The sequence below is a fragment of the Morone saxatilis genome, unplaced genomic scaffold (assembly GCF_004916995.1).
Source record: "Morone saxatilis isolate NCDOM2014 unplaced genomic scaffold, NCSU_SB_2.0 Contig23, whole genome shotgun sequence".
Classification (NCBI taxonomy): Eukaryota; Metazoa; Chordata; class Actinopteri; family Moronidae; genus Morone; species Morone saxatilis.
The window spans coordinates 10863894-10888762 of NW_023339796.1; the positions used below are offsets into that span (position 1 = coordinate 10863894).

Genomic DNA, 24869 nt, shown 5'->3' on the forward strand with positions numbered 1-24869 from the left:
ATATATATACAGTATATATACTGAAGTCTTAAATTAAAAGTTTGACAGTAAGTGTGATCAGTGTTAATGCCAATGTAATTGCAGTGAAACCCCCAAAAGAGCCACGTGTGAAAGTAGCAACAACAGGATCAGATAGAGATAACAATGCTAAACCATCTTTTGTGACACAATTTGTTGCTTCCTTTTCAGGTGGAAAAATGAAGCATAAAGATTGACACATTGAATAATGAATCACCATTTGCCCAGTCAGATTAATCATAGACGGGATAGTGTGGATTTGATATGCTGGTGTTAGTTTCATTTCTCTGCAAAAAAAGCATTATTGGTGATGTTTGGTGCAGTAGCTGACTAAACCGTCTGTTCCAGAGCTCAGACTGAAGGGCTAAGGCGCAGTCACTTGGAGTAACGGCTCATACAGGCGGAAAAACTGAAGCCTGACTACAAATGATGTGGCTTCCTGCAGAGGGGGAAACACCATGGCAAATGTGTGAATGTGCTTTTCTTTTTTCCTTTCTTTTTTTTAGGGGGGGGGGTCTTTTTCAAACCAAATATGACTCTCTCATCCTCCGTTCCTTTGTTTGTAAATCAAAAAGAGCTCAAAGATGAAACAGCACAGCAGACATGAGTAGTAGAAGATTGATGACTTTATTTCAAAATACATCATTTATCAATATGGCAGTTTTACAGTTTATATTAATCAATCTCCTTATTACTCCAAGTCATTGTCATTCTCCAAAAATATATTGTACAACATGAGAGTTTTTTTAAGTATGCACACTCTGATTTCCTCTGTAGTTTGTTCTGCATGTTTTACTGTAACTGTAAAGTGTGATGTGAAATGGGTGTGTGTATCTATGTTTGAGTCACTGATGTTGTAGGTGGGGGAGTCACATGTTTTATCCTGAGTCCATAAATGTCAATTCCTGATAACAGTAATAATGCAACTGTGTGACACACATGTACTCACCCACACACGCACACACATGGCCCTTTACTACACACACACACATACAAAATGTTTACCACAACAGTGCACTGTACATGGAGTTGGTAACATTTTCACTATTAGAATTTTACTTTGAATGAGTCAAGTGTCTGACTGTGAAGTAATATGAATCATTATGTGAACCCAGCACATAATCAGGGGAACTGACTGACTTTGAGGGGAAAAAGGATTTATGGTTTATACACACACACACACACTAAAAAAAGAAAAACATTCCTGCCTGTGATTTTGGTCAGACATTTGAAGCCATTGTGAAAGTGATGTGGTTTAAGTGTGAAGGAAGTAAACGCAGAGATCGAAACTCTGGACCACAGAAGAAAAACATAACAAAACTTATATCCATTCAACTGCAGCATCAGGACCTCAACAACATGAGGAATTCAATTATTCTTACTGCTGGATTCTTATGATGCATTCCTAGGTAGGTTGTTAGGATCTTAAGATAGCTTTTGTGTGGATGTTACATCCCTACCTCTACAGAATCTCAGGCATGGGAACCAGAGAGCTCCTCCCTGGCTCAACGTACATTCAGACCACGAAAGGTAGTTTTTCTTCTCATTTGTGAGGCCGCTAGTTTCAGGTTAAGAGGAACAGGTACGGTTTCCTTGCAAGTTACGGGATGAGTGTGATTTTTCCAGTTAACTTCCTTCAGTCCAGTGAGGTTAAGACTGCCCACCAAGCCCACTCTTTCTAGTGAGCTGCTCTCTGATCATGTGTTGTAGGCCAGTGGACCTTGTGAGCAGTTCAACTGAAAATGGGTTTTCAAATCAGATTATTTCATTTGAATAATTTTTAGAGATCTCAAGAAGTAAAACTATACATATACTAGACAAAGATAAAAAGCTAAAAAGCACTCAATTATGATTTTATACATAAAATAAAATAATAATAATTAGCTGTCTAATTATCTGGTGAATTCTTAGACTACCTTATGAACCCTTGTTGGGGTCCCGAGCATCAGGTTAGGAACCAGCTTTATTTAGCCAGCACTTTTCAATTCAGCATGAGGCAGTTCTCTGCTTTGCCTTTTTCTTTTGTTTCAAACTAATAAATGTTTGAAAAGCTTCTGCACTTGTAACAATCTAATGATAACCAACATTAGATATATATGTAAACAAACACTGAATGGCTTGATATCACTGGCATGTATATAAGGTGGTACGGGCTTTGGTCTCCATCTACTGCAAGGAAAGTAGTTCAATCTTGATAACCACCTAAAAAAAGGCTTTGCGATTTTTGTTTGATCAGTTTGACATAATTAAAAGGAATCAGATGTTTTTTAAAAGCTGACCAGATTCAGTAGAAAGAGATTTTTGGAAGTGCAATATATGTAGCAGCCCAGAGGTAAACAATTTGCGATAACAGCTTCCTCTACTACACCACCAGACCACTGATAACATCAGTTCTTTTTTTTTTGCAATGAAACCCAGAGTTGAGGTCTGCAATGGACAAAGCAATGATACTGTTGACTGTTGACTGTTCACTTGCTCATCTAAGCAAATGTTGTGGCTTATATACAATACAATAAATAATAATACAAGAAGTATTCATTCATACTGTTTTGTCCCTTTGACATATCAGTGTTTGTCTTAGGGGCCATTCTTCCTGTGCACCTGTGCTAGTACTTCCTGTCTCAGTCGCCCTCCGCTCCCCTCATACCCCCACCCTCAAACCGCATCCTTCACACTGTCACAATAATACTTGTAGAGAAAAAAAATTACTCCACAGTCACACAAAGACTACGATGCAAAGGTGTGCAAGTGAAAACAACAGGGTCTTCCCCATCTCTACCCCTCAGTACCATGACATCTCTTACCATTTACAGTACACAGCACTGCAGTCACAAGACGTGATAAATGGGCAGTGGTTTACATTCACATTTACATTCATGCCCTCCTGTACAATGTATGTGTATGCGTGTGTGTGTGTGTGTGTGTGTGCATGCTTGTCACTCTTGAATATGCTGTAGAGGTCTCTGGGAAGGGTAGTCGATTGATGGAGATGTGTTCTGTTCCTGGATGTGATCATAAGCCCGCAGGTAGTGGCCATTGTTCTGCTGGTAATAGTACACCAGTTTTCTGGCAAACACTGGCTCCACCTAAAATGAAATTAGGTCTCTGTATGAAATATGTATGTAACTGCTGAATCGTGTTATGCTATTGTGACCTACAAAGGAAGAGATCAATACCTAATGCATATACTGCTTTTCTTCTAGCTTTCTTGACAATTTTAACCAGTTTCTTTGAATAGATTTTGTGTCTGTCTGTCGGACTTAACTACTATTATAATATTTTCACTGAATTCAATATAATAGGTTAATTCACATGTTAATACATTAAAATTCAGCTTAACCACTCTGTATGCATGAATTCAACAATTCAAAGAGTCACTGAGATCTGCTAAGCTGTGTTTTCTTTCCTCATTGTTGATTTTATTTAACTACTGCCTCATTCAGTTATGAAAACTGAAGTCTTATAAAATTGACTTTTTTAATTACAGATAAAATGAGTAAATTTAGCTAAAGCTAGCTGTAGCTATCTCACCAGCAAGCGTGCTTTGGTGCTCTGGCTTCATCTGGTTAGTGCTGTTTTTGTTCAGCCCCGTTTTACAGTAAGCGCCGTTTTTTCACAGAAATTGCATATATATAATATAACATTAGTATTGCATGATATGTTTGCAAACATAAAGTCAGATTCAGGTCTAAGAGGTTTGCTAGTTACTGCATTTTGCATTAGTAAGATAGTATTGATTTCAAAAAATTAGGCTATTCCTAACAACCATATATGAATTAGCCAATATGCATATATGGTTGTTAGAGGAATTATGACATTCAATTACCAGATAAAATTTTGCAGTGTATTGGTACCTGTGCTGTGATCATTTTCCTCGGCCGTTGCGGGTCAGGGTACTCGTCTCCAAAACATAGCACCACTTGGTGTCTCGGTAAATGACGGCCAGTATGGGCAAAATCTTGAAGCTCTGAGAGAAGAAAGGAGAATAGAATAATGTGCATCACCCACAACAAACTAACTGTGCTACTTATCATACACCCCAGCTTTAAAATATACAATAAAGACACATTAAAAAACCCCAAATAGCTCACAGAGCATTTTCCCTAATCGTGACGACTATTCTGGAAACCACTGATGAGGATGATGGAAATTCAGTGTGAAATGGCACAGAAAACACATCTTGTCATTCTGTGTGGTGGACCACAGGAGGTGGGTGGGGACTCCACACACTTTGGCCCCTTATTGAAAATGTGACTAGCTTTAGTGCTACCTCAACACTGAGAGGGACTTACCCAGCTAAAGCACCTGCAGCCTCTCCTTCAATATTATAATCAACATCATCACAGCCATTATCGACATGATGACAACCATCGTCTTACTGTAAATAGCTGGTGGTTATTGGGGCACTGCTTAAAGAATTATCATTGCTTAAAGAATTAAATGAGCAATGAAAGCTAAATCCATATTTGGAGTATACACCACTGGATAAAAAACGTGTGATGATGGAGCCCATATTATGCTATACCTTTTTCATTATACTTTGCTACATTTTAGGAGGAAATATTGCGCTTTTTACTCTACTGCATTTATCAGACAGCTTAAGCTAGCTACCTACATTTTACATACAGAACATGATCATCTAATAAAATATGATGCATCACTATAGATCAAACTACCAAACTGACTAAAGTAGTTCAAATTAGCTCTACCCAATCAGCTGCTTACGTGGTAACACTTTACAATAATCCCCTATTTAGCAAATGTTTTATATCACCACATAATGTAGTTGTATGCAGATATGAATGATCATTAACGTATTTTTCAGTTCCTCCCATGGGAACCCATAAGATAATGAATGAAAAATGTAGAAAGAAATATATTAAAATATGTCTTCAGAGGAGAAGTTAGTAAATAAAATAATTGTGGTCAAACACTGTAGATTAATAAACATGTTAGGTAACATTTTAAACACAGGACTTTTACATCTCTAAGGATAAAGGGTGTATATATGCTCTATGGATTATAAGGCCCTTCGAGGTGAATTTGTGGTTTTGGGATATGTAAATTAAAAAGGACTTGATTTGACTGAAGTAAAAAAGCTTAATATCTTATATCTAATATATATAGTCTTCCTTCACTCTCTGAACAAAAGGTTAACATTATAAAGTTCACAAAAAAAATTTTGTTTGTTCAGGAATATTGTATTGAACCGCATCATATTGCACAGGCATTTCTGTTATTGTGTCCAAACATACACAATGCTACAGAAACATATTAGTGCTTACCAATAAGGAATTGCTGGGTGTCAAACAGCTTGCATGGCTGCTCCTTCTCCAGCTTGTTTGGCTTATCCGTATACGGAGCCAGAGGTCCTTCCCAGTACACTCGTCCCTGGCAGAGGCGCTTAGCATATAAGCCATCAGGCATCATCCACAGGAGTACCCCCCTCTCCAGTACATTAGGTAGCATCTCAGCACCCTGCCTGTGAGACTCAGGGTACGGGCATGGAAAAAGAATGACTTCTGCCCCGCTGTGAAACTTGTCCTCTGAGCATGGGGAAGAAGAAGAGGAAGAGGATGGAGAGGAGGAGGGAGAAGAGGTGATCCGACAACCTTCTGGGCTGGTGGTGGTAACCTCCTTCACCAGAGACTCTCTGTAGTATAGGGACACATGCAAGCTGAAATCTGGAAAAGAGATATGAGCATTTAGTGGATCGATCCTTGTAGAAAACTTTGTCAGTGTCACAGTCACAGCCTTATCAGATGTAGTCTCTAAAATGTCAAGGTTAAATAAAACTTAATTCTCAGTAATACTGGCGTGCAAAATATTGCACGCTTCTCTCGTATCATTCCTAGCATCTCTTTAACCTTCTTTCTTTTTAATCTATCATCATGTGATAAATTAAAAAAACCTCACTGCTCACTATGGCACATGGCCTGCTGCTCTGAGTTCAGAATAGGGAAGTAAGTAGGTGTTTGTAGTTTCTTATCTGTATATGCAAATATGGTATATTAAAATAAACAAGCATGTAAGTGAACGTCTGTTTATCTGTCTTTCAATGAACCCAAGATAATTCTTTACCTGTTATGGCATTGTTGTGGTCCATTGTGTAGACGGGCGGTTGGGACTCTGAAAAGTAGGTGTGGAAGGAAAGCTGAAAACCTGCACAGAAATTTGGTTTAATAAATACTGGGCATAATTAATGTATTGAATGTGAAAAGGTATTACACCACAGGCACAGAAATCACATGTTCGCACATCGTCCAGGCATATGCAAAACCAACCAGGCCATCCACATAAACAAATTTGTCTCTTTTTCTGCACGGACCACTGATCAGCACTGCATGGCTGCTGAAACAACCAGCTACATTCACAGGGATTATATTTGTCCTTTTAATTTGATATAATTTAATTGTTTTCTAGAATAGACTTTGCGCCAGGGTTCTTCAGCATCACAAGCAATGCGACAAAAAGTATATATATAATCTTGTACAAGTGTACAAGTACAGTATACTGTTATCCTGTTTAATTATTCGACAGCTGTCTAACCATACGTGTGGTACTAAGCATAATGACTATTTAAGTTCTTTGCACATGAGAAGATCAAATTAATATTTTAATCTACAAGGAAGGAATAATGTGCAACTGCTGCTTGGTATTGTTTGGAAATAATGGCCAGTAAATTTGTATTAAAATTCAGAGCGTAACTAATTGATTAAATCATACATCTCTAGCAATTTCTACCTTAATATTGATGTATTCCTTAACACAGGCTTTTATATGGGTTTATTAATCACCGAAACTTCAGCCTTGTTCTTGTTCGCACCTTTAAAAAGCTAGCGGGAAAACAGCCTTTGAACTTGTATTTGTTAGGGGGGGGTTTCCACCTTAAAGATCAAACTTGAATTTCACTGTAAATTATATGTGAAGGATTGTGATAACTGTTTACTGATAACTGTAAGATTTTAAACGACCTGCAAGTTCACTGACATGTTGACCTGTTAAAGCCTAATGGATCCGAGCATTACATGATGAAAGAAATCAGTGTGATCGCAAGTGCTCTTAACATTTTAAAATCATTAAAGTAACAACTTTCCATCTCAGGCATGACTTCTTATTAATAAAAGGATAGACAGGATGTCACAGGTGCCTGTGGTTGGAAATCGGTGCCATTATTTGGATATTATTTGAGAAAGGGCATATTTTCATGCTCATTAAAGCAGCTGAAAGATGTATGTAATACATCAGATAATACATTGTATCATACTGTATATCTGCTTAGCATTACAGTCACACTTCCATACACAGTCAGTGATTACATGTGCAGTTTCACAATCTTGACTATCTCTAAATGTATGTGTGTATGGCCATGTCTTACCATTTTCTGCATGTGAACCAGGCCAAGGCCGGCTGAATGGTGGGTAGTGGCACTGACCATACTGCATTTCTGCATGTGGCACATGGTGATGTGGAGGAGGAAGTGGTTGTTGTTCTGGTGGTGAGTAATCTCTCCAGTCCCTTCTCTCCTGAGAAACCATATAGCCAGGTACCTGAGAAAGGACCATAGGAGTGGCCATTAAACTAAGACATTTGAAATCCTTGCAGACTAAATTACGTGCTGGGGCCACTCTATAGCATGTAGAAGCCACAAAATCTGCTGACCTGATTGTGCAGGGACGTATATGAAGGAACATAGCCATGGGCATTTACATGTGATGTTGTCTCCTCCATACTGCTCATCTTCATTCCTGTAAATGCACAAAACCAGAAATACATTAACTGGTCCACAGTAATAGCCATGCTTTTGACAATGACATTGCTTATAATAGCTCCCAACCACCAAAAAAACGTCTTTGACAACAATCCAGGATCAAAACACACTTGTATTGAGCAGATTAACAATAAACTGAGAATATGTGAACCTAACCAACATAATTTATTTTGGCATGTTCAAACTGTAAATACTTTTTGTGCACTTGTGAGATCCTGCTATTTTCATATGAGTGACAGGGTGTTTTGCAAAGTGAGTGTAACAGACTACTGAGGCAAGTGCCAACCTAACTCTTGCTCATTTCAAGAATTAAGAGTTAGCACAGATAGCATGAACTGCTTTGGAGGGACAAAAACGTATGATTGCATGAGACTTAGTTATGCAAGGCTGGAGGTCGTCTGGCTGTGTTATGTGCACGCTGCACTTAGTAACCGAAGCCCTCTAAAAAAAGCACTACGGCCTTTTTGGTACATGCTTTGGCTTCCTTTGTGCTTCCTGCCTCATCAGAATCAACTGCAGTGGTGCATATGCATGTAAAAAAAATGCCAATAGTCTATAAACAAAAGATGGTTTGTGAAATGCAGCAGTGTACTTGCAAATGAACTAATTCTGTGGCACGGCTTTACAATTTGTTATCAAATTTCAACCAATAAACTAGTTTACTCCTCACCTTGGTACATCTGCCACAGCATACAACATGACACTAACTCAGCTGAATGTAATTCTCACAAACTACACAGAATTTTGATGATATGTACATATAGTTACCTTTTTTGGCTTCCTCAGGAATGATTCTGTAGACTTTATAGGGCTCTGAGATGTCTAGTTGGCTTCTGTCCACTAACTCATCGAAGTCATTGCTTTTATTAAGAGCGCAGCGTAGCCTGGTCTTCCATGTGGGGGGATCTGGCTTGTCAACTCCTTCCTTATATTTTCCCTTAAACAATGCCCATGCCTGAAACAATCATTGAATAGATTAATTTACACTTCCTCTTTAGTCGTGCTTATGTACCAAGAATTGTAAAAAGTTAGAGCTCTGAAGAATGGAAACGAAATCTGCTTTTTAGAGTAACCGCATTACTACATTTTTACATATGCAAGAGTGTGTTTAAAAATGCAATTGTCATAGGCTTCAGGTGCAGTGTGAGGAGACAGGTGGGATGGGCCTGACCTTGAAGAGTGCAGCATCCTCCTCTCTGTTATAGTCTTGTTTTCCTGCGTGCTTCCATGGAATCCTAAAGATGGACTTTTCATCATTTTCCCAAATCAAGCCGGGATATCTCCTGCTGTCAATCTGATCGATTAGCCACTGTCTCAGTTTGCCGTTGCCACAGCTGACTGAGAGGCCACTGTCCTCATCCAGGTTCATGTCTGCAAATAAAAATAAAATGAAACACATTAACAGAGGTGATGCAGTTGTAGTTTAATGTGACTCTTTCTACTAAGATTGACTCGTTTAACTGAACATGAGAAAATAGGTTTGACAAGATTAAATTAGTTTATTAAGCTAATAAAGTTCAGTTTAAAACAGTAACTTTCAAATTACATTTCTTTTAGTAAAGAAAAGGTTAGTAAGTGCCCTGCACAGCTTCTCCTCTGCAGCCCTACATCTGCAATAATCACTTTTAATCAATTTTATCTAGTTACCTATACTCATCTGCAATGAGAGTACATGGGGGTATGAAGTGGGTTTTCATTTCTGTCAGAGCAAAGAAATGTGACCCATTTGAGATTTATGCATGAAAAGCGCCAGACATGTATCTATAAAAGAGCATTAACACAACTACAATACATACTATGCAAAAAGACACCTGATCACATGTTTGTTAAACTTTAAAAGATTTTAAACTCTTAGAAGTTATATAATTACTAGACAGTCTAAGTTGAATGACAGACTTCTCATTTACACTTAAATAATGCTGTTAATGTTATCTTGAGATTCTACACTGACACAGAGTGGAGTGACTGAAAGTGCTGCGCTTTAATTAACCATTAGAAGTAGTCTAAGTTTGATGTTGAAAAATGCCGTCATTCCTTTAAAATAAGAAGCTACTGCCGCTTACCTTTGATCATGTGAGCTCCTCCGCTTAAATCTGTTTTCAAGCCTCTCGGTGTCCTTTTCTTAAATGTTATCGCATCTTGATTTGTGTGGCAGGGAGGAGCCTTTCGGGCTCTGAGAAGTTCAAGAGGAGATGCGCAGCAGTCAAGCGCTCATTTCTGTGAAACTCGGCGCCCACACAGCACTGCTGTGGGGAATCCCTCTAGTGACACCCTGAGCAGACACCGGGACGAAATGGAACAATTACCTGTGCACATTACCCCCACATATTCTGTTTTTGTTCTAAAAAGCCTGTAAGTGTAAACTCCTTTCCAGTGACATGACACTTGCTGACTAGAAATGTCTGTTATTTCTGTTATTTGTTATGTCCTGATGAAGCATGAGGTACCACGGTTTAATTCAAACTACTATGTAATATAGGTTACTTTCTTAGTGTTACTGCCCTCCAGTGGCTATCCATGCACATGTCCAGATATCTACAGTATTTAGAAGACTGCTTTAGGTAATATCTCACCATGAAATTAATGTATTTTTAAATGCTTTAGCCTCTAAAGACAGTTGAGAAGACAGAGCGATAAAAGAACGTGATCTTGGTGTTTTTGATGTCACCATGCATGATCTCCCTTGCACATTAGACAAACAGGAAGACAACCAGGAAACAGAGACGTAAACACAGTACAGAATGTGACTTATCACCTTCAATATGGCAACCCATCGACTGACAACTTCACAAAAACACTTGACTTTACTGCTTTTATTTCACTATTTGAAATCATCATGACACAATACAAAAAAGTTCACAACATTCATAAATAAATAAAAAAACAGCACCAGAAGCATCCATCAATGCAAAAATCTTAATATGTGCTGCATATATTAGTGTCTCCTCCAGTGTTCATGTATATGATATTTAGAGGATCATTCCAGCTGCGATAAATATCCTGACTTTAGTCCTCTCTAAAGCACATTAGACCTCCAGATCGGTCCAGAATACTGTAGCATCACATGGTGGTGTGATGATCCGGACTGAGCTGCAAAATATCTCATCAAAACATGTGTTCAGATGCCTCCAGGTGGGGTTGATGCCTCTTTTTTCACTGCCTCTCCATTGACTTTAGACGCCCTAACAAGCAAGTCACGTATATCAGCCTCGTCATTGAAGGGGTTGTCCTTATATTCCATCTGTAGCCATTCTCTGAACTGCAGGAAAAGAAAACAGTTTTTTACTAAATGCAAAATACTGATGGTGTATATATTCATACAGTATTCAACATTCATTTGAAAGTCTTGAAAGAATTTTAATTGCTATGAATTGTAATTTTATAGTACTAGGTGAACATGCTGGTATTTATATGTTGATGTGTGCCTATATTTTGTCTGTATAATTATGTAATGGTGTTGCAAGTACATGAATGTTTTTAGTGTCTGGTGATTTGTTTAGTTTGTACCTGCCCAGGGATTGCATATGGAAATGAGCTAATAGCTAAATCTGGCATAAATGATCTCTTCTCACTTTGAGATTAATGTTTGTGTGCATGGTCCTTATTTAATAAAGACTAAATAATAATAATAATAATCAATAATCATGTCTATTTAGTACAGCAGTGATATATTCCACACTCTCTTGTACTGTATTTTATCCTCGTTCAGTTCCTAGGGACTCACCTGATCAGCTTGAGTAGCCTCAAACTCCTGGAGCTGGCGCTGGAAGCCCAAGTTTGGGCCAGCACAGGGTCGGGCCACCTTCACTGCAGCCAGCGCCTCCTGCCAGCCCAGTCCTGTCACCGTCATGATGTAAGCTACCACCAGTGTGACACTACGGGAGACACCTGCCAAACTGTAAGAAGTGAAGTTGTCAGAATATATTATTGTGGCTCCTGTCTTCCACTATAGAAAACTAGATGAAAAAGGTAAATACAACATACTGGAAAATATTAGAACCATGTAAACAGGGATATAAACAAAAGGTTATCTATATTCTATGAAAATGCCATACTCGAATATGTGATAAACCGAACGCAAAACCAGGGTACTAATGTGCATGTAAACATATTATATGAGAACTAGAAGTTGAAAACGCTACTAAACTGAAGATCATGTAAAGTAGCTTAAAGATTCTTAGTAATATGTATCAGATTTAATATCTGCAGAAAGTGACAAGAGAACAGAGAATAAAATACAAGAATGATGTGTTAAAATAGATGAGTTTGACTGAGGGACTGAGGTGTAGAAACCGATAAAATACACACTTTACATGTTACATATTCTTATAAAATCTACATTCTTCAGTCAGTAAGTAAAGTAGAAAAACCTGTGTCAATGCAGAAGTTATAAATAGCCTTCTGTTCCCCTGTATTTCTGAGAAGACCCTCTATCTAACTAAATATAACTTTCCCCTGTGAACATATGGTCAGCCACCCCACTGCAAACACACAATGTGACTGTATTGTGTTACTGTACTCCGTTTTGGGAAGTTCAAGAATAGGCTTTTGCTTATCATTTAATCTCCACTGTGCAGCAGTTACACATGGGTTGACTCATGTACTTGGTTGATCTCAGGTTTGTTTTTTTCTCTCTTTTTTTTTTTTTCTTTCAGCTCTTCACGAACTGCGCATTTATATTTGACATGTCTATGATTGTTTTGCTTAACAAGCCAACTTGATTTTAGCTTTAAGGTAAAGATACAAAAAGCAGTCTTGCTCTTACCAGTGAACGAGGCAGCCTTCTCCTTTCAGGCGGGACTCGTGCATGAACATTATACTTTGTTTAAAGTGCTGAGTCCTGTGGAGCATAAAAATGGTTTGTTGCAACAGGCCATGACCACATTAAACACAGCAAGAACTGCTGTAAGAACTGCGACTACATGCTGTTATTTTGTTTTCACCAACACTTACAGCTCCTGCATGCATCTAAAGGCCCAGTGGCTGTGTTCATGTTAGTGTATGTTTTTGCACCTGACTTGTAAACCCCTTTTATTTCTTATCCTGGACAGATCAGGATGAGGGTGTGTTCATCTCAGGTTTGAGAGAGTTGGTGTCATGTTTCACAAAACAGGTTTCAAACACCTCACACTCTGACCCGAAGAGGTATGATGCAACCGGGCAGTAAGAGTGACAGGGGTATTAGTGTTTATATGTCTGTGTGTGTGTGTGCATATTCATTTGCGAGTTTGTGGAGGGGTGTTAGTGGGGGTACGTATAAATAGAGGCACAGCACAAACCATCGTGCTAAAGCTGCAGAACAGGGCTGTGAGACTTCCTTCCTGCTATAAGGCTGCCTGAAATGTGAATTTGGCCAGAGAAGATTTGTGTGTGTGTGTGTGTAAACCAGGGTATCCCTTGGCGATACATGCACCACCTTTGATTTTTTTTTCTTTTTTCTTCCCCAGTGTCTCATGTTACATTAAAAACACCTGCATATGTTTGTGCATGTCATGTGAAAGAGAACAACAGTGCGCCAAGAGCTGAATCCAGCCGTGCTACTGTAAATATAATCAGAAAATGAGTTCACATTTAAATGTTGAGCTTGTGAAAGCATATCATTTACACGTTAGAAAAGAAAGAAAATGAACCTCAGACGCCCACACAGCGCAGCCTCAAATGGATGTGGTACTCTCTCTTTCTGCCTCAGCCGTTCATTGTTCTGTGCTGCACATTGGTACTTACAGGTTTTGTGTGGGAAGGTCAGCTGCTGATATACAGAGATAGGTCATCTCCTGAGGGACAAAGTGTACTAGTTAGCTGTCAGCAGTCACTTGCTCTAATGCATTTAACACAAATCAATAAACAGCAGGTGATAAATACCACTGCACATCGGGGCTCTTCAGGTTGTGATGGCAAAAAAAAAAGCCTGTGCTACAGTTTGTGGAAGAATAAAGGCAATCTACTCTTCTTTTTTTTTTTAAATGACTGAGAACATGAGCTGCTTTTGCACTTGCAGCTACCAGAGAAACTTTACATCCAACATCACTAACCTAGAAAAAATAATAATGAAGCAAGACTGCAGAGTCCACACTGGCTGAAGCAAGAACAACCGCCCACTCTCAAACCCACACAAGCACACAACTCAGCACACTGACCTAACCAACTGTTGTTGACTGGCATTGTTTTCACGATACTCCAACAATCACATGAGTAAGTAACTCCCCCTGCTTATTGTTTATTCACCCTGGGACAGACAGATATTTGCTCAAGAAAGCAGCACTTCTTCCTGAACAACCGGAGAGACTGGTTGACGGACCGTGTCAGAGCTCAAGTCATGTGCACTAATAAGAGGGGCATCAGCCAATCAGATCTCTTCATCCTTGTTTGCTTCTTCACTCTGCTTAAAGATTAATGAGAAATTCAAGATGCATACTAAGGGCAAAGGCGTTATGTATAAAAAGATGGAGAGCGTCTCACCTGGAGGATGGGAGCCGCGCTGTCATGAATGGACAGGATGTGTGTGATGTTGTTTCTGGCTAACTGTTCTCGGTCTCTGGCATCTGACATAGACAAATAACACGACACAGAAAGCCCGTGGATATGTGTCATATACAAGAAGCAAATCAAAATGAGTACAGAAAAAATTACACTTAGACTCACCTTTGAAATTTCCCAAGTACAGGTCAGGCAGGACCTATGAGGGAAGAGATATAGGTGTAAAAGTTTGAAGCAGACATGGTCAAAGCATCACTGATACACAGAGGGGTTATAGCAGCTGAGAGAACCTGAAACAGCTGACTCAAATGACACCCTGAAAATATGAAGTGATAACTGCAAATTATAACCCATGATTCAAATCTGAATTTAAGATCAAGTGACAAGAATAGTGACCAAAAGTCAAAGTAGGTTTAACATTCATAGTTAGACCACTACAGTTGTCCCGTCTATACTGAACCATTGTTGAACTAATAAGCAGACACAACTTTTGTTCAAAGACTCCACTGTAAGATGACGATCACTCTATCATCATCTCCTTTATTCCACTCAAAACAGTGTTTGAACCCAACACTGGTCTCCACACAGATGAGGCTCATACCTTGTTGATGCCATTACCCATGCTGAAAGACCCCGTTTGAAAGATACCAGTGAAAAGAAACGCCACGCTGTGTTCCCTCGTTGTTTAAAAATGCTTATCCAGCGCCGTGACGCCTTCCCAAACCCGCTGTAGGGGCGCAAATGCCGCAGCTCCGAGTCCAAGCGAACCGAGCGCTGCTGCCCAAGCTCCCCGTGTTGAATGCTGGGAATTGAAGTTTGCTGAAAAGAAGAAGAGTGGATTTTTTTTTTTTTTTTATGGAGAAAGTGTTGTATGGACACAAGTGTGGTTCTAAACTCAAGCCTGTTTTTTTTTTCTTCCTGTTTTCCCTCATAGATAGAAATGAGAATATTAATAGCCTGCCCGCCAGGCCTGATGACAGCAAATACTTAACCCTAAAATAAACTTTAAAAATACAACAGACTGTCTACACATACCAGAGCAAAATTAGCCAGGTCCCTGTGGAAATATTAAAGGAATACAATAGGCCACCATGAAGTGAGAAGGGATATAATTGTGAAAGAAATGCGGGGTAGAAGTTTTCACTTTTAAAATGTTTTGATTTTAAAGAAATCTATAATTTTTACATCCTGGACACCACTGCCTTGGACTTGATGTTTGTAAACTAAGAAGCAGGATGGTTTTCAGAGATGGGCACTACATAACATTTATGCACACTATTAGAAATAAAGTTGGTGAATTCATGCTTTCCAGTCATCACCACCAGAGGGAGAGATTATGGGCTTTTGCTTCCTGGTTCAGGACACTAACCTCAAATTTCACAGCAGAAGAAAGAGTCAAACTCATTTGAGTGATTTTACTTAAGCTCCCAACCATCTTTGAGAGCAACGTTGCCTCTTTGTCCCAATTTCCTGTGCTGATGCATACGCCAGAATGAGGGAAGGAAGGGCCGCCCCTTCAACACCATGATGTTCTCAGAAGCAGAGAAATTCAGTGGCAGCGAGGAGATGGGGAGGATAGGTCACATCAGCCACACACAGGGCCTCTACCTTCCCTGCACCCTGGATGGTCGCCCTCTCCACCATCAGAGCATCATATGTGACATGACACCATCGGAAAGGGTAGTCCAGACGCCGTCCATGCCTAAGGGACATTCCAAACACCAGAGGAAGAGCCAGTTGTCAGCATGGCTACACCAGAAAGGGACTTCAGGACAACCTCCACTGAGAAGCCTGTCAAACCTCAGGGAAAGAAACAGACAATGGTGCCACCAAAGAAAATGACCACCTGGATGCGACCGTCCCCTGGGAGCTCCTACTTTACCACCAAGAAGGACGCTGAAACCAGCCTATTGCAGCACACCATCAACTCTGAGGGGGGTTCAATTCATCCACCTCTGTCCCAAACAGCCCTGCTAGCCAAGAGCCAGGCAGCTGAACAGAAGACCAGTAAGATGACTGGGGCAGGCAATTGACAGCATGGGAGGCTGTGCTGTTACAGACAGAGGATACCACCTGGCAGTTCTGTATTGATAACAATCATGTTAACAACGTCAACAGGAAGTACTGCTACCCACTGGCCCACATTGACAGCATGTTTACACCGCAGGCGCCAGTTGGTTCAACTTCCTGATGATCTGTTGTTTTTCTATGTGGGGCAGTGACCACCAGACTGCAGCTTGAATGGGAGGACTGCTCGGCACTGTTTCTCCGTGAGAGTGCTCATCTTATTCTTGCCTCAATTAGTCTCAACCAGCCAGTTGAATACCTGAAATAACTCATGCTGTTAATAATAAAATTGGTTGGACTGAATTATTCAAATGGGTCTGACCAATTGATCTAGGTCACAGAACATTCATCAAACAATTTTAATTGTGGATAGAAATGAGGAAATATTATTCACTGATGTGTCTGTTTTAATATTCTGTCACAGTGCTCAATAAACTGTAAACTGCTACATCTGGAAAGTTTCCCAAATAACCCTGAAGATTACCAGCAACAAACGTGAATAATAGAGAAACAGAAAAAAATGTAAACCAGGAAACCGTGACAATACAAGACAGGTAAATATGATACTGCTTTGTTGTGGCTTTAGTGTGCAAAAGGAGGAATTTATAGTGTGGGTGTTCACAGATAGGCTGCCCAAAATGTAGGCCTCCATGTCATACATCGCCCACGCTGTCAGAGGCTACAATTCAGGTGGTTTCCCGCTCTAGTTTCACATAAACGCTTGTTTTATCAATGGACTTGTTTTTTTTTTGCTTGTTTCTGGTTTATTTAAATTAGTCTATGGCATCATTTTGGCTGGTTTGTTGTACTTCCAAAATAGGCCTATCAAGGTCATTACAGTTTGCTTCTTTATTCTGTAAATACTGTAATATTTGGTCTCTCGGATGACAGATGGTGATTGGAGCATCTGAAAACTGGGTAGAGGTAAACAGACACTTAGAACAATGTTTCAGTTTCACCATTTAAAATCTCAAATAGGCAAAGATACAGTCCTACTACTGGGCAAAGCAAGGTTCAGTCCACAGTCTGCGATAATTAGTTTCACCAGTAGGTGGCGGCAATGCCACACGACAAGATTTACAGCGGTCCTGTGTCAGAGGAATTCTTTGTCTGAACAAAGTGAACAAATTGTGAACAAAGTTAGAAATGAAACAACTTAATATCACATCCTGAGTTCATGTTTTGTTATGGGACATTAGGCACTTTCAGCCACAAACACCTGACGTCCCCAGCCGTCCTGCTCTGTTATCGACTTGTGAGACTGTTTGTAGTTTTTTAACGCCGCCTGCTGGGTTTCGCTTTTGAACGGAGGACGTCGAGGAAACCCCGGAACTACAAATAAAAGTGTCCTACTTGGATTGTACAGCACAGTTTACACAGGTAACCGTTTTAATCCAGCATTTGTCGACATTGTGTGTATTGCGCTGCTTTTTCGGGTAAAGTGTTTGGGAAACGTTATGAGGGCTTGAGTTTGTGTTGTTGCCGAAAACTTTCGGAAACGTCAGGCGTTAAGCTAGCTTAACATCCTCAGCCCTGTCGAAGTGTTTTGAAAGTTACAGATGGTTGACTCGCCGCTTCAGTCATTCAGTCTCTCTCCCAAGCGTATTTACATATGCTGTGTTTGACAGAATCCGTGTGTTTAGTCACTTATATCATTTTCCCCCTCCTGATATGTTGTGTTTCTTGTCTCCTTGTGTTCTTATTGTGACTTTATGAAACAGGTAACGTTATGGCCACCGCGCCACAGCCTTCTCTCCATATGAGATCGACTGATCTCATCAAGAAAGAGCCCCTGGACTACGGAGGATTTGGAGAGGTGTACCTGTGTTACCATGTAACCCTCGGCCAGGTGGTGTTGAAGACTATGTATACAGGCCCTCTTCGTAACGAGTAAGTTGTGTGTATCAGTGGTGTATCGGTATAAAGCATGCAGGGTATTCCCCGTCGTCTGCATGGTAACTTGAGTCATGTGCCCGGCAGTACACTTCAGGCAGGCTCTCCAAACAGTGAGACTCATGTTATTTACCCTTTCTGACGGGATATAGAAAGTTCATTTACTATGTAAAATCATATGAATTTGGTGGACGAATGTTGCCAGTGTGAAAACCGAGCTAGTTTGGCAATATAGAAATAGTGTCCATCCTCAGGCTGTGCTTTGAAAAGACATGCACTGATTGATGAAGTACTTCCTAGCAGAGACTAGAAAGAGGCACTCGTTTATCTTAAATGCGGATGTAGGTCAAACATCCGTTTTTCAGACCAGATACAACAACAACTTTTCTGCTGGTGAAACATTTACAGTCACTCAAAACACAACAAATTCGTATTTTTTTTGCAGCCTCAACATGAGATTTCGTATATGTCCTGCAAGGGATGCACATATTCAAGTTTTTCTCTCCCGATACTGATACTTCAGGGTATCTTTAGTATATCGATGCATGAAATTTAGGTTTTTCTAAATTGAAAATCTGCACTTCACTGTGTGGAAGTGCCTCAGTGCCTCTGTACATCCTGTGCCACTATGAGACTAGACAAGATGCAAGTTATGCCACTTGTATGTATATCTGGCTCTCACTGTTTTTACTGCACTTTCCAGGGAGAGTAAAAGGTCACTGCTGGAGGAAGGGAACATCATGGCAAGCCTGAACCATGAACGGGTGGTCAAGTTGCTGGGTGTGATCATGGAGGACAGGGATTGCTCGCTGGTCATGGAACTCATCCCCAGAGGCAACTTGTTGGTCATGCTCGAGACGGTCAGCGGATTTAATATCTGTGGTCACGTTAAAAAGTTTCAGAATTAATGTCTATAATTTCAGTAGTTCCACTAGTTGTCATCAGTAGTAAATAACTCGTATTATGTTATTTTTTTCCTGCCTGTTGCTAGGTCTCTGTGCCAATATCAATCAAGGGCAGAATCATTTTAGAGATTTTGGAAGCGATGGTGTACCTCACCGAGAAACACGTCATACACAAGGACATCAAGCCAGAAAACATTTTAGTGGACAAGGATTTTCACATCAAGGTATATTACACACCATGGCCCCTGGCACATTTATGATTTTGACAGCATGCATGGATAATCTTGGTCATTTAGGATTTTTTTTCCTCTGTGTTTTCTAGATTGCAGACCTTGGCCTGGCCACCTGCCAGACATGGAGCAAACTCACAAAGGAGGAGTCTCGCAGGAAGAGTCGACTGGGGCGATCTGCTGGGGCGAGAGCCGCTGGCACACTGAGCTACATGGCCCCTGAGCACCTGGAGAGTGTACATACAGCCTCCACTGAGAAGTCCGATGTCTACAGCTTCGCCATTGTGGTTTGGGTTATCCTCACTGGTGAAGAGCCATATGCAAGTGAGTTGGGATGTCAGCAAGACCCATTTAATATATGAATAATTAAACAGTACTGTTTTAAAATGACTATCTGCATGCAGACAATCAAAGTAAGTGTCTTTTATTTTTTTTCAGATGCCAGGAGTGAAGACCAAATGAGCCAGTGTGTCCGAAACGGTGACCGGCCGGCAGAGGAACGTATCCCAGGCAACACGCCTGCAGAGATAATTCAGATGATGAAGAGGTGCTGGGATCACAATCCACAGCAACGACCAACATTTAAAGGTGTGCTTTGTGTGTGTTTGTGTGGGTGTGTGTACTTTAAAGGTTAAAGGATAGGGTTTAATGCATATACGTGTAATATGACTAATGGAATCACACAAAGATTCAAGTGCTTCATTGTTGTTTTTTTGTTTTTTTGTTTCTTATAGATTTCAGTATTTTCACAAATACATAAATATATACAGAAAATTCCTAACATTTCCCGAATGAATTGACAAATTAATTCCCAAATTCCTGAATCCCCCAAAAAAGCGCTACAGAATTTTCACCAGACAGGAGGGTTTTGATTTTGCTCTCAGCTGTTGTTGAGTTTTGTCACAGGCATACAGTTTGTACATTTTCTTGCTTGAATTTTTGAAGCTAAGGCTGCATCCACACTAATATGTTTTTTTACTTTAATACGCATAACCTTTTTCTATGTTTGACCCCTTCGCTTTATTAGGTGAATCTGCTTCTCATCCTTTACCTCCCTTTTCCTTTTCTTGCAGAGAGCTACGACTTCTTCCGTTCTTTCTACACAGAAAAGCTTGAACCACATGTAGAGGAAGATCTACTTGTTCTGATGGTAATTATATTCTATTTAGGATTTGATCTCATAATCCGGTAAAGGTACACCCAGATAATTACAAATTCTTTGCATCATGATTCTCCTTCTGATTTTATGCAGAAATCTTATGAAGGCCCAGAGGACCTTGTTGAGAAGATGAAATCTTTATTGGTGACCCCTGATTGTTTTTCAGCAGGTGAGCACTGTTGGTAATCTTAATGGCCTTAATATACACTCTAATGTCCATCGGGCTGTATTACATTTAATGTTCTAAATGTTGAGAAAGTTAGAGAAATTGTTAAATTAAAATAGTTTTTTCTATCTATATATATATATATAGGGGTATATATGTATATAAAATATGTATATATAATTACATACTTATGTACATGATAGTCCTGTCTGTTTTGTCTATTCCTATAAATTCCTTTGTATGTGTACCCATACTTGGCCAAAAAAGCTGATTCTGAAAAGGACTGAGTAGATGTATTGCTTTCACTTCTCTCCTTACCTTGCAGATTTCCCAGCTTCTTTAGTGAGTTCAGACAGAATTGTATCGGTGCCAGTTGAAGCCAGTATTGAGGACCTGCATGACATCCAAAATGAGCCTATTGAGGCAGATGCAAAAGCAGTTAGCAGCCCTTCAGTTCTGGAGGAGAAACTGGATCGGGAGTTTCAGTACCACAAACACGGTAGCTATAACAGTGACAACCAGCCTGACGCTGCCAACTGCTACCATCACAACACCTCAAATCCTTTCCTGCCAAACCACTTCAACACTTCAGATCATGCGATAAGGCAACCTGAACAAGACAGATCCTCCTCTGTCCATTCCTGGACAAAAGCTGAGCCAGTGCAGCCCACCAGCCAGGAAGAGGTTTGGCGTCGCCCTACTGCTGGTCTCTATGATTCCATGAACTCTACCACACCTACTCCATCCCACTTGCCAATGTCTGCCAGCACCTCTTCTCTACCACAGTTTAACCAACATCCACATTCCCACTTTGACCGCCAGCAGTCCTGGCCAGCTTACCCAGTGTCTGATACATCTGCTCCTGACATCAGCCCGGGGCGTCTCCTGGCCCCTTCCAAGGGCAGCTCGCTACAAGATCCAGGTAGACACAAACATGTCTGTTTGATGAAGCATTTCCTCAGTAAATTCTAGATCTAAATGCCTGAGGTGTTCACAGCCTTTGACTGACATTAGAGAGACTGTGTTTATGTGTGTGTTCTTTGTGCGTGTTCCAGGATCTCTTTTCATTCAGAATGCCAGCGGGATCCAAATTGGGAGCAACAACACGATGAGTATCAGGAGTTGCGAGTCCTCCAGTAGTTTATTGTCTCAACCTTCTAATGGCTCAGCTTACAGTCTCATCAAAGAAGGCATTCTGAAATACGGTAAACCAACGTTTCCTTCACGTTATAGATGTGATATACTATGTCTGTACACTGTCGTTGTCCCTCAGTTTGCCTATGTTTGTTAGTTATTAGGGCTGCAATTAAGTATTTATTTTCCCTTATTGATTTATCTGCTAATTATTTTATTAGTTCATAGTTTTTCCATAAAATGTAAATGTTCATGATATAGGGCAAAGAAAAGTGTCAAATTCTCTCTTTTGAGAAGTTGAAAAATTACATATTAAATAGGTTTTTAAAATAGTTGCCGGTTATTTTCTGTCAACTAACTGATTAACCCACTAATGCTTTTATCTGTAGTAGTTATTTATCCATTTTTAATTAAAAAGAACACTAAATAATGCTCATCTGATCTGCAGACATAAGAGTTTTTAAATAGTCCACGACAACAGTTTCTAATTAGAATTGAATAAATAATTGCCGTAATAGATTTATCTTTTGTGTCATTTAGAGGATCATGCTGTGACTGAAGAGCACCTGGATCTGCTGAGGGAAAACATCGGGAACAAATGGAAGCGCTGTGCGCGGAAACTGGGTCTGACCAGTGTGGAAATAGAGACCATTGAGCATGACTATTACCGTGATGGTCTGCCAGAGATGGTGCACCAGATGCTGGATCGTTGGAAAATGAAGGAGGGAAGCATTGGCTGCACAATCGGGAAGCTTTGTCGAGCTCTGGAAGGCAACATAAAGGTCGATGTCATTCAGAAAATATTGGACACTTGCGGCTCTTCCTCTTTGATCTGATAAACTTTAGCAGATTTGCCCTCTAACTGACATTCTGCCTTATGATGTCCATGTTTTCTGGGCCTAATATTTAAAGGCTCTCTTCAAACCAAAACCAAGAAAACATTTGGGTTTTATGTGCCATGGGTTTTATATATTCTCTCTGTCATGCTGAATATAGTAATATGTTGTCAAAGCACGGAAAATGGCATATGGGAAGAATATGTTGGTTACTCATGTTAACCACAGAGCTCACTGTCAACTGTTTTCATCGGGAAATTGTCTTTGGTAGCTAAACAAACACTCGTAGTCATGTGATATGATAACATGATTACTTTGACTCGGGAAAGTTAAAACTACCAAGCTTATCTTAATGAACAGTAGAGAGGAACATGGTCAGGGTTCAAGGTCTTCTAATTATTCAATTCAAAAATCATTGTTCAATTTGTAATTCATTGTAATAAGATAATGATTTGCTTTCATGTGTAAACAAGTCAAAGCAAGAATTATTACAATGGTAATATTTTTTATACAAACGCTGTCAAGTGTTGAAAAAGACTGGTTACTGTGGCTTTAACAGAATTATAAATTCATATTCAGGGACAATCAAATGGTGTGTGGTAAACATTTATTCCAGCACAACACAAATGTAATGACTCAAAGCACAAATGAGTCTGTAAAAAGCTGCAAAGTGGTTTCAAGGGGGTGGGGGGTTCAAATTGTACAGGACAGGAACTTTAGAACAATATTCTACCAATACATGTGTGTTCTTTTTGTCATCTGTGTGTCCAGTAGGGGTCAGCAGATAAAATGTTGGTAAGAGCATCAAACTGTCTCTTTTGATCTAAGACCAGCTGTAGATTATGTACCCCTCCCTTTTCCCCAAATTACTGTAACAGTGTACAAATGACTAATTAGCTACTTGTTGGGAGTTTTCAGTGTGTGGAGTTAATGTGATGATATCTGAATATCTTTAGCTGCTGCGCTGTATTGTGTCAAGTATTTTTACATGATTACAAAATACTGTTCTCACCATCCGAAGGTTGTTCTCGATGATGTCTTCATGTCTTTACATTATCATTACAAAATTAATTGTGCTTTTGTGTATGTATGTGTGGGTTTTACATTTCGTGATATAGTGCTCACTACACAATAGTAGACTTTTTTGCAGCATCACAAAAAAAACTTTTCCTCCATAATTCCACAAAGCTTTACTTAAACCTCTCTGGATTTACTGGAAAGCCATTTGATGAACAGAATAAACTGTGAGTACATATGTTCATGAAATTTGAGCGTAAATGTGTATTTAATTGCATTACACAACTTCAGTTGATATTGTTTCAAGTTTAGTATTTCCTTAAGATCTTATTAGTTATCCCCTGCAACTAGCTCATGGATATAAATATACTGAAAAAATGACAGACTGTAGCTAGTATCCCAATTCCACACTACATGCTAAATCTAGGCTGTGTGAGAATGTAGTGGAAACGTGACAAAATATAGAATACTAAGTGTAAGTGGCAATGCATATTAAAATGCATTTGACTTTTGACATTGCTGTTGAGGGACACTATTCTCCCACAATGCCATGGACAAAGCAAATGGAAAGGTGCTCACAGCTGGTGAAAATGAAAGCAAATTGCATAGAGGTAAAACTGCTTTGTGAACACCCCAGAAATACACAAAAAACAAAAAACTCAAATGTATGTCTTGATGTACTTAAAAGTGACTTAAACAACTTATGGATAAGACCTTTTTCATAGCAGCCATTTTGACATGAAATAGTAGGGTAAACACAGGTGTTACCAATTATACTGATACTGATGAGGGTTCCATTCAGGTTAAACAGTCAGGGTGTTTGTGCATGTTGGCTACACTAAATGGAACAATACCTTAACTAGTGTATTTGTCAGCAACAAGTCAGTATACACCAATCACGGCCCAGTAAGTGAACAAGTGAACAAGACTTTAGACTTAAAATGACTCTAATAGGGCCAAATATAATGTTTGCATATATCTTTACGTGGTTTTTGTAGACAATTTTGCAAAAGTTTAAAAAATTGTTTGTGTTGATTTCATTTCTCCGAGTACACATGACAGGAAGACACATTTTTCCTTGGACTGTTTTTATTGAAAAGACTGTTTGAAATCAATACTTTTTTAATGGATAGTTTTGTAAATGGAAATAACAGATGTGATGATCAGTATCGTTTTCCTGCAAATGCAAACAGAGC

The 24869-nt window shown here is 39.6% G+C and overlaps 3 protein-coding genes across 3 annotated transcripts; 1 reads left to right on the plus strand and 2 right to left on the minus strand.

Moving 5' to 3' along the window:
- Positions 1 to 626: 626 nt before the first annotated feature.
- irf4a (interferon regulatory factor 4a) lies at positions 627 to 9917 on the minus strand. Its single transcript, XM_035671282.1, has 9 exons — positions 9853 to 9917; positions 8961 to 9160; positions 8558 to 8744; positions 7681 to 7766; positions 7397 to 7568; positions 6100 to 6180; positions 5304 to 5702; positions 3873 to 3985; positions 627 to 3104 (listed from the first exon to the last, which is right to left on the minus strand). The coding sequence occupies exons 1-9, from the start codon at positions 9860 to 9862 to the stop codon at positions 2955 to 2957; spliced, it is 1398 nt and encodes a 465-aa protein (XP_035527175.1). The 5' UTR covers positions 9863 to 9917; the 3' UTR covers positions 627 to 2954.
- A 670-nt stretch (positions 9918 to 10587) lies between these two features.
- Positions 10588 to 15172, minus strand: dusp22b (dual specificity phosphatase 22b). Its single transcript, XM_035671283.1, has 7 exons — positions 14868 to 15172; positions 14432 to 14465; positions 14249 to 14331; positions 13514 to 13563; positions 12555 to 12629; positions 11514 to 11685; positions 10588 to 11048 (listed from the first exon to the last, which is right to left on the minus strand). The coding sequence occupies exons 1-7, from the start codon at positions 14886 to 14888 to the stop codon at positions 10908 to 10910; spliced, it is 576 nt and encodes a 191-aa protein (XP_035527176.1). The 5' UTR covers positions 14889 to 15172; the 3' UTR covers positions 10588 to 10907.
- A 2423-nt stretch (positions 15173 to 17595) lies between these two features.
- ripk1l (receptor (TNFRSF)-interacting serine-threonine kinase 1, like) lies at positions 17596 to 23922 on the plus strand. Its single transcript, XM_035671364.1, has 11 exons — positions 17596 to 17713; positions 18055 to 18223; positions 18930 to 19086; positions 19218 to 19355; positions 19454 to 19685; positions 19800 to 19949; positions 20435 to 20511; positions 20614 to 20689; positions 21012 to 21608; positions 21742 to 21891; positions 22361 to 23922. Exons 2-11 carry the CDS (start codon positions 18063 to 18065, stop codon positions 22654 to 22656), a joined length of 2034 nt encoding a protein of 677 aa, XP_035527257.1. The 5' UTR covers positions 17596 to 17713; positions 18055 to 18062; the 3' UTR covers positions 22657 to 23922.
- The last annotated feature ends 947 nt before the right edge of the window (positions 23923 to 24869 follow it).

Bases quoted from the DNA above. Each gene is read 5' to 3' on its own strand.
- irf4a (XM_035671282.1), bottom strand. The intron at 8,745-8,960 runs GTCAGGCCCATC...TGATTGTTTCAG, and splicing joins AGGATGCTGCACTCTTCAAG to GCATGGGCATTGTTTAAGGG. The intron at 3,105-3,872 runs GTACCAATACAC...ATTTCATTTTAG, and splicing joins GGAAAATGATCACAGCACAG to GTGGAGCCAGTGTTTGCCAG.
- dusp22b (XM_035671283.1), bottom strand. From the start codon at position 14,888: ATGGGTAATGGCATCAACAAG. The intron at 14,466-14,867 runs GTATGAGCCTCA...CTTCCCTCATAG, and splicing joins TGGGTAATGGCATCAACAAG to GTCCTGCCTGACCTGTACTT. The intron at 11,049-11,513 runs GTGAGTCCCTAG...CTTTTCCTGCAG, and splicing joins AGGCTACTCAAGCTGATCAG to TTCAGAGAATGGCTACAGAT.
- ripk1l (XM_035671364.1), top strand. From the start codon at position 18,063: ATGGCCACCGCGCCACAGCCTTCTCTCCATATGAGATCGACTGATCTC. The intron at 19,686-19,799 runs GTGAGTTGGGAT...ATTTTTTTTCAG, and splicing joins TGGTGAAGAGCCATATGCAA to ATGCCAGGAGTGAAGACCAA. The intron at 20,512-20,613 runs GTAATTATATTC...GATTTTATGCAG, and splicing joins AAGATCTACTTGTTCTGATG to AAATCTTATGAAGGCCCAGA.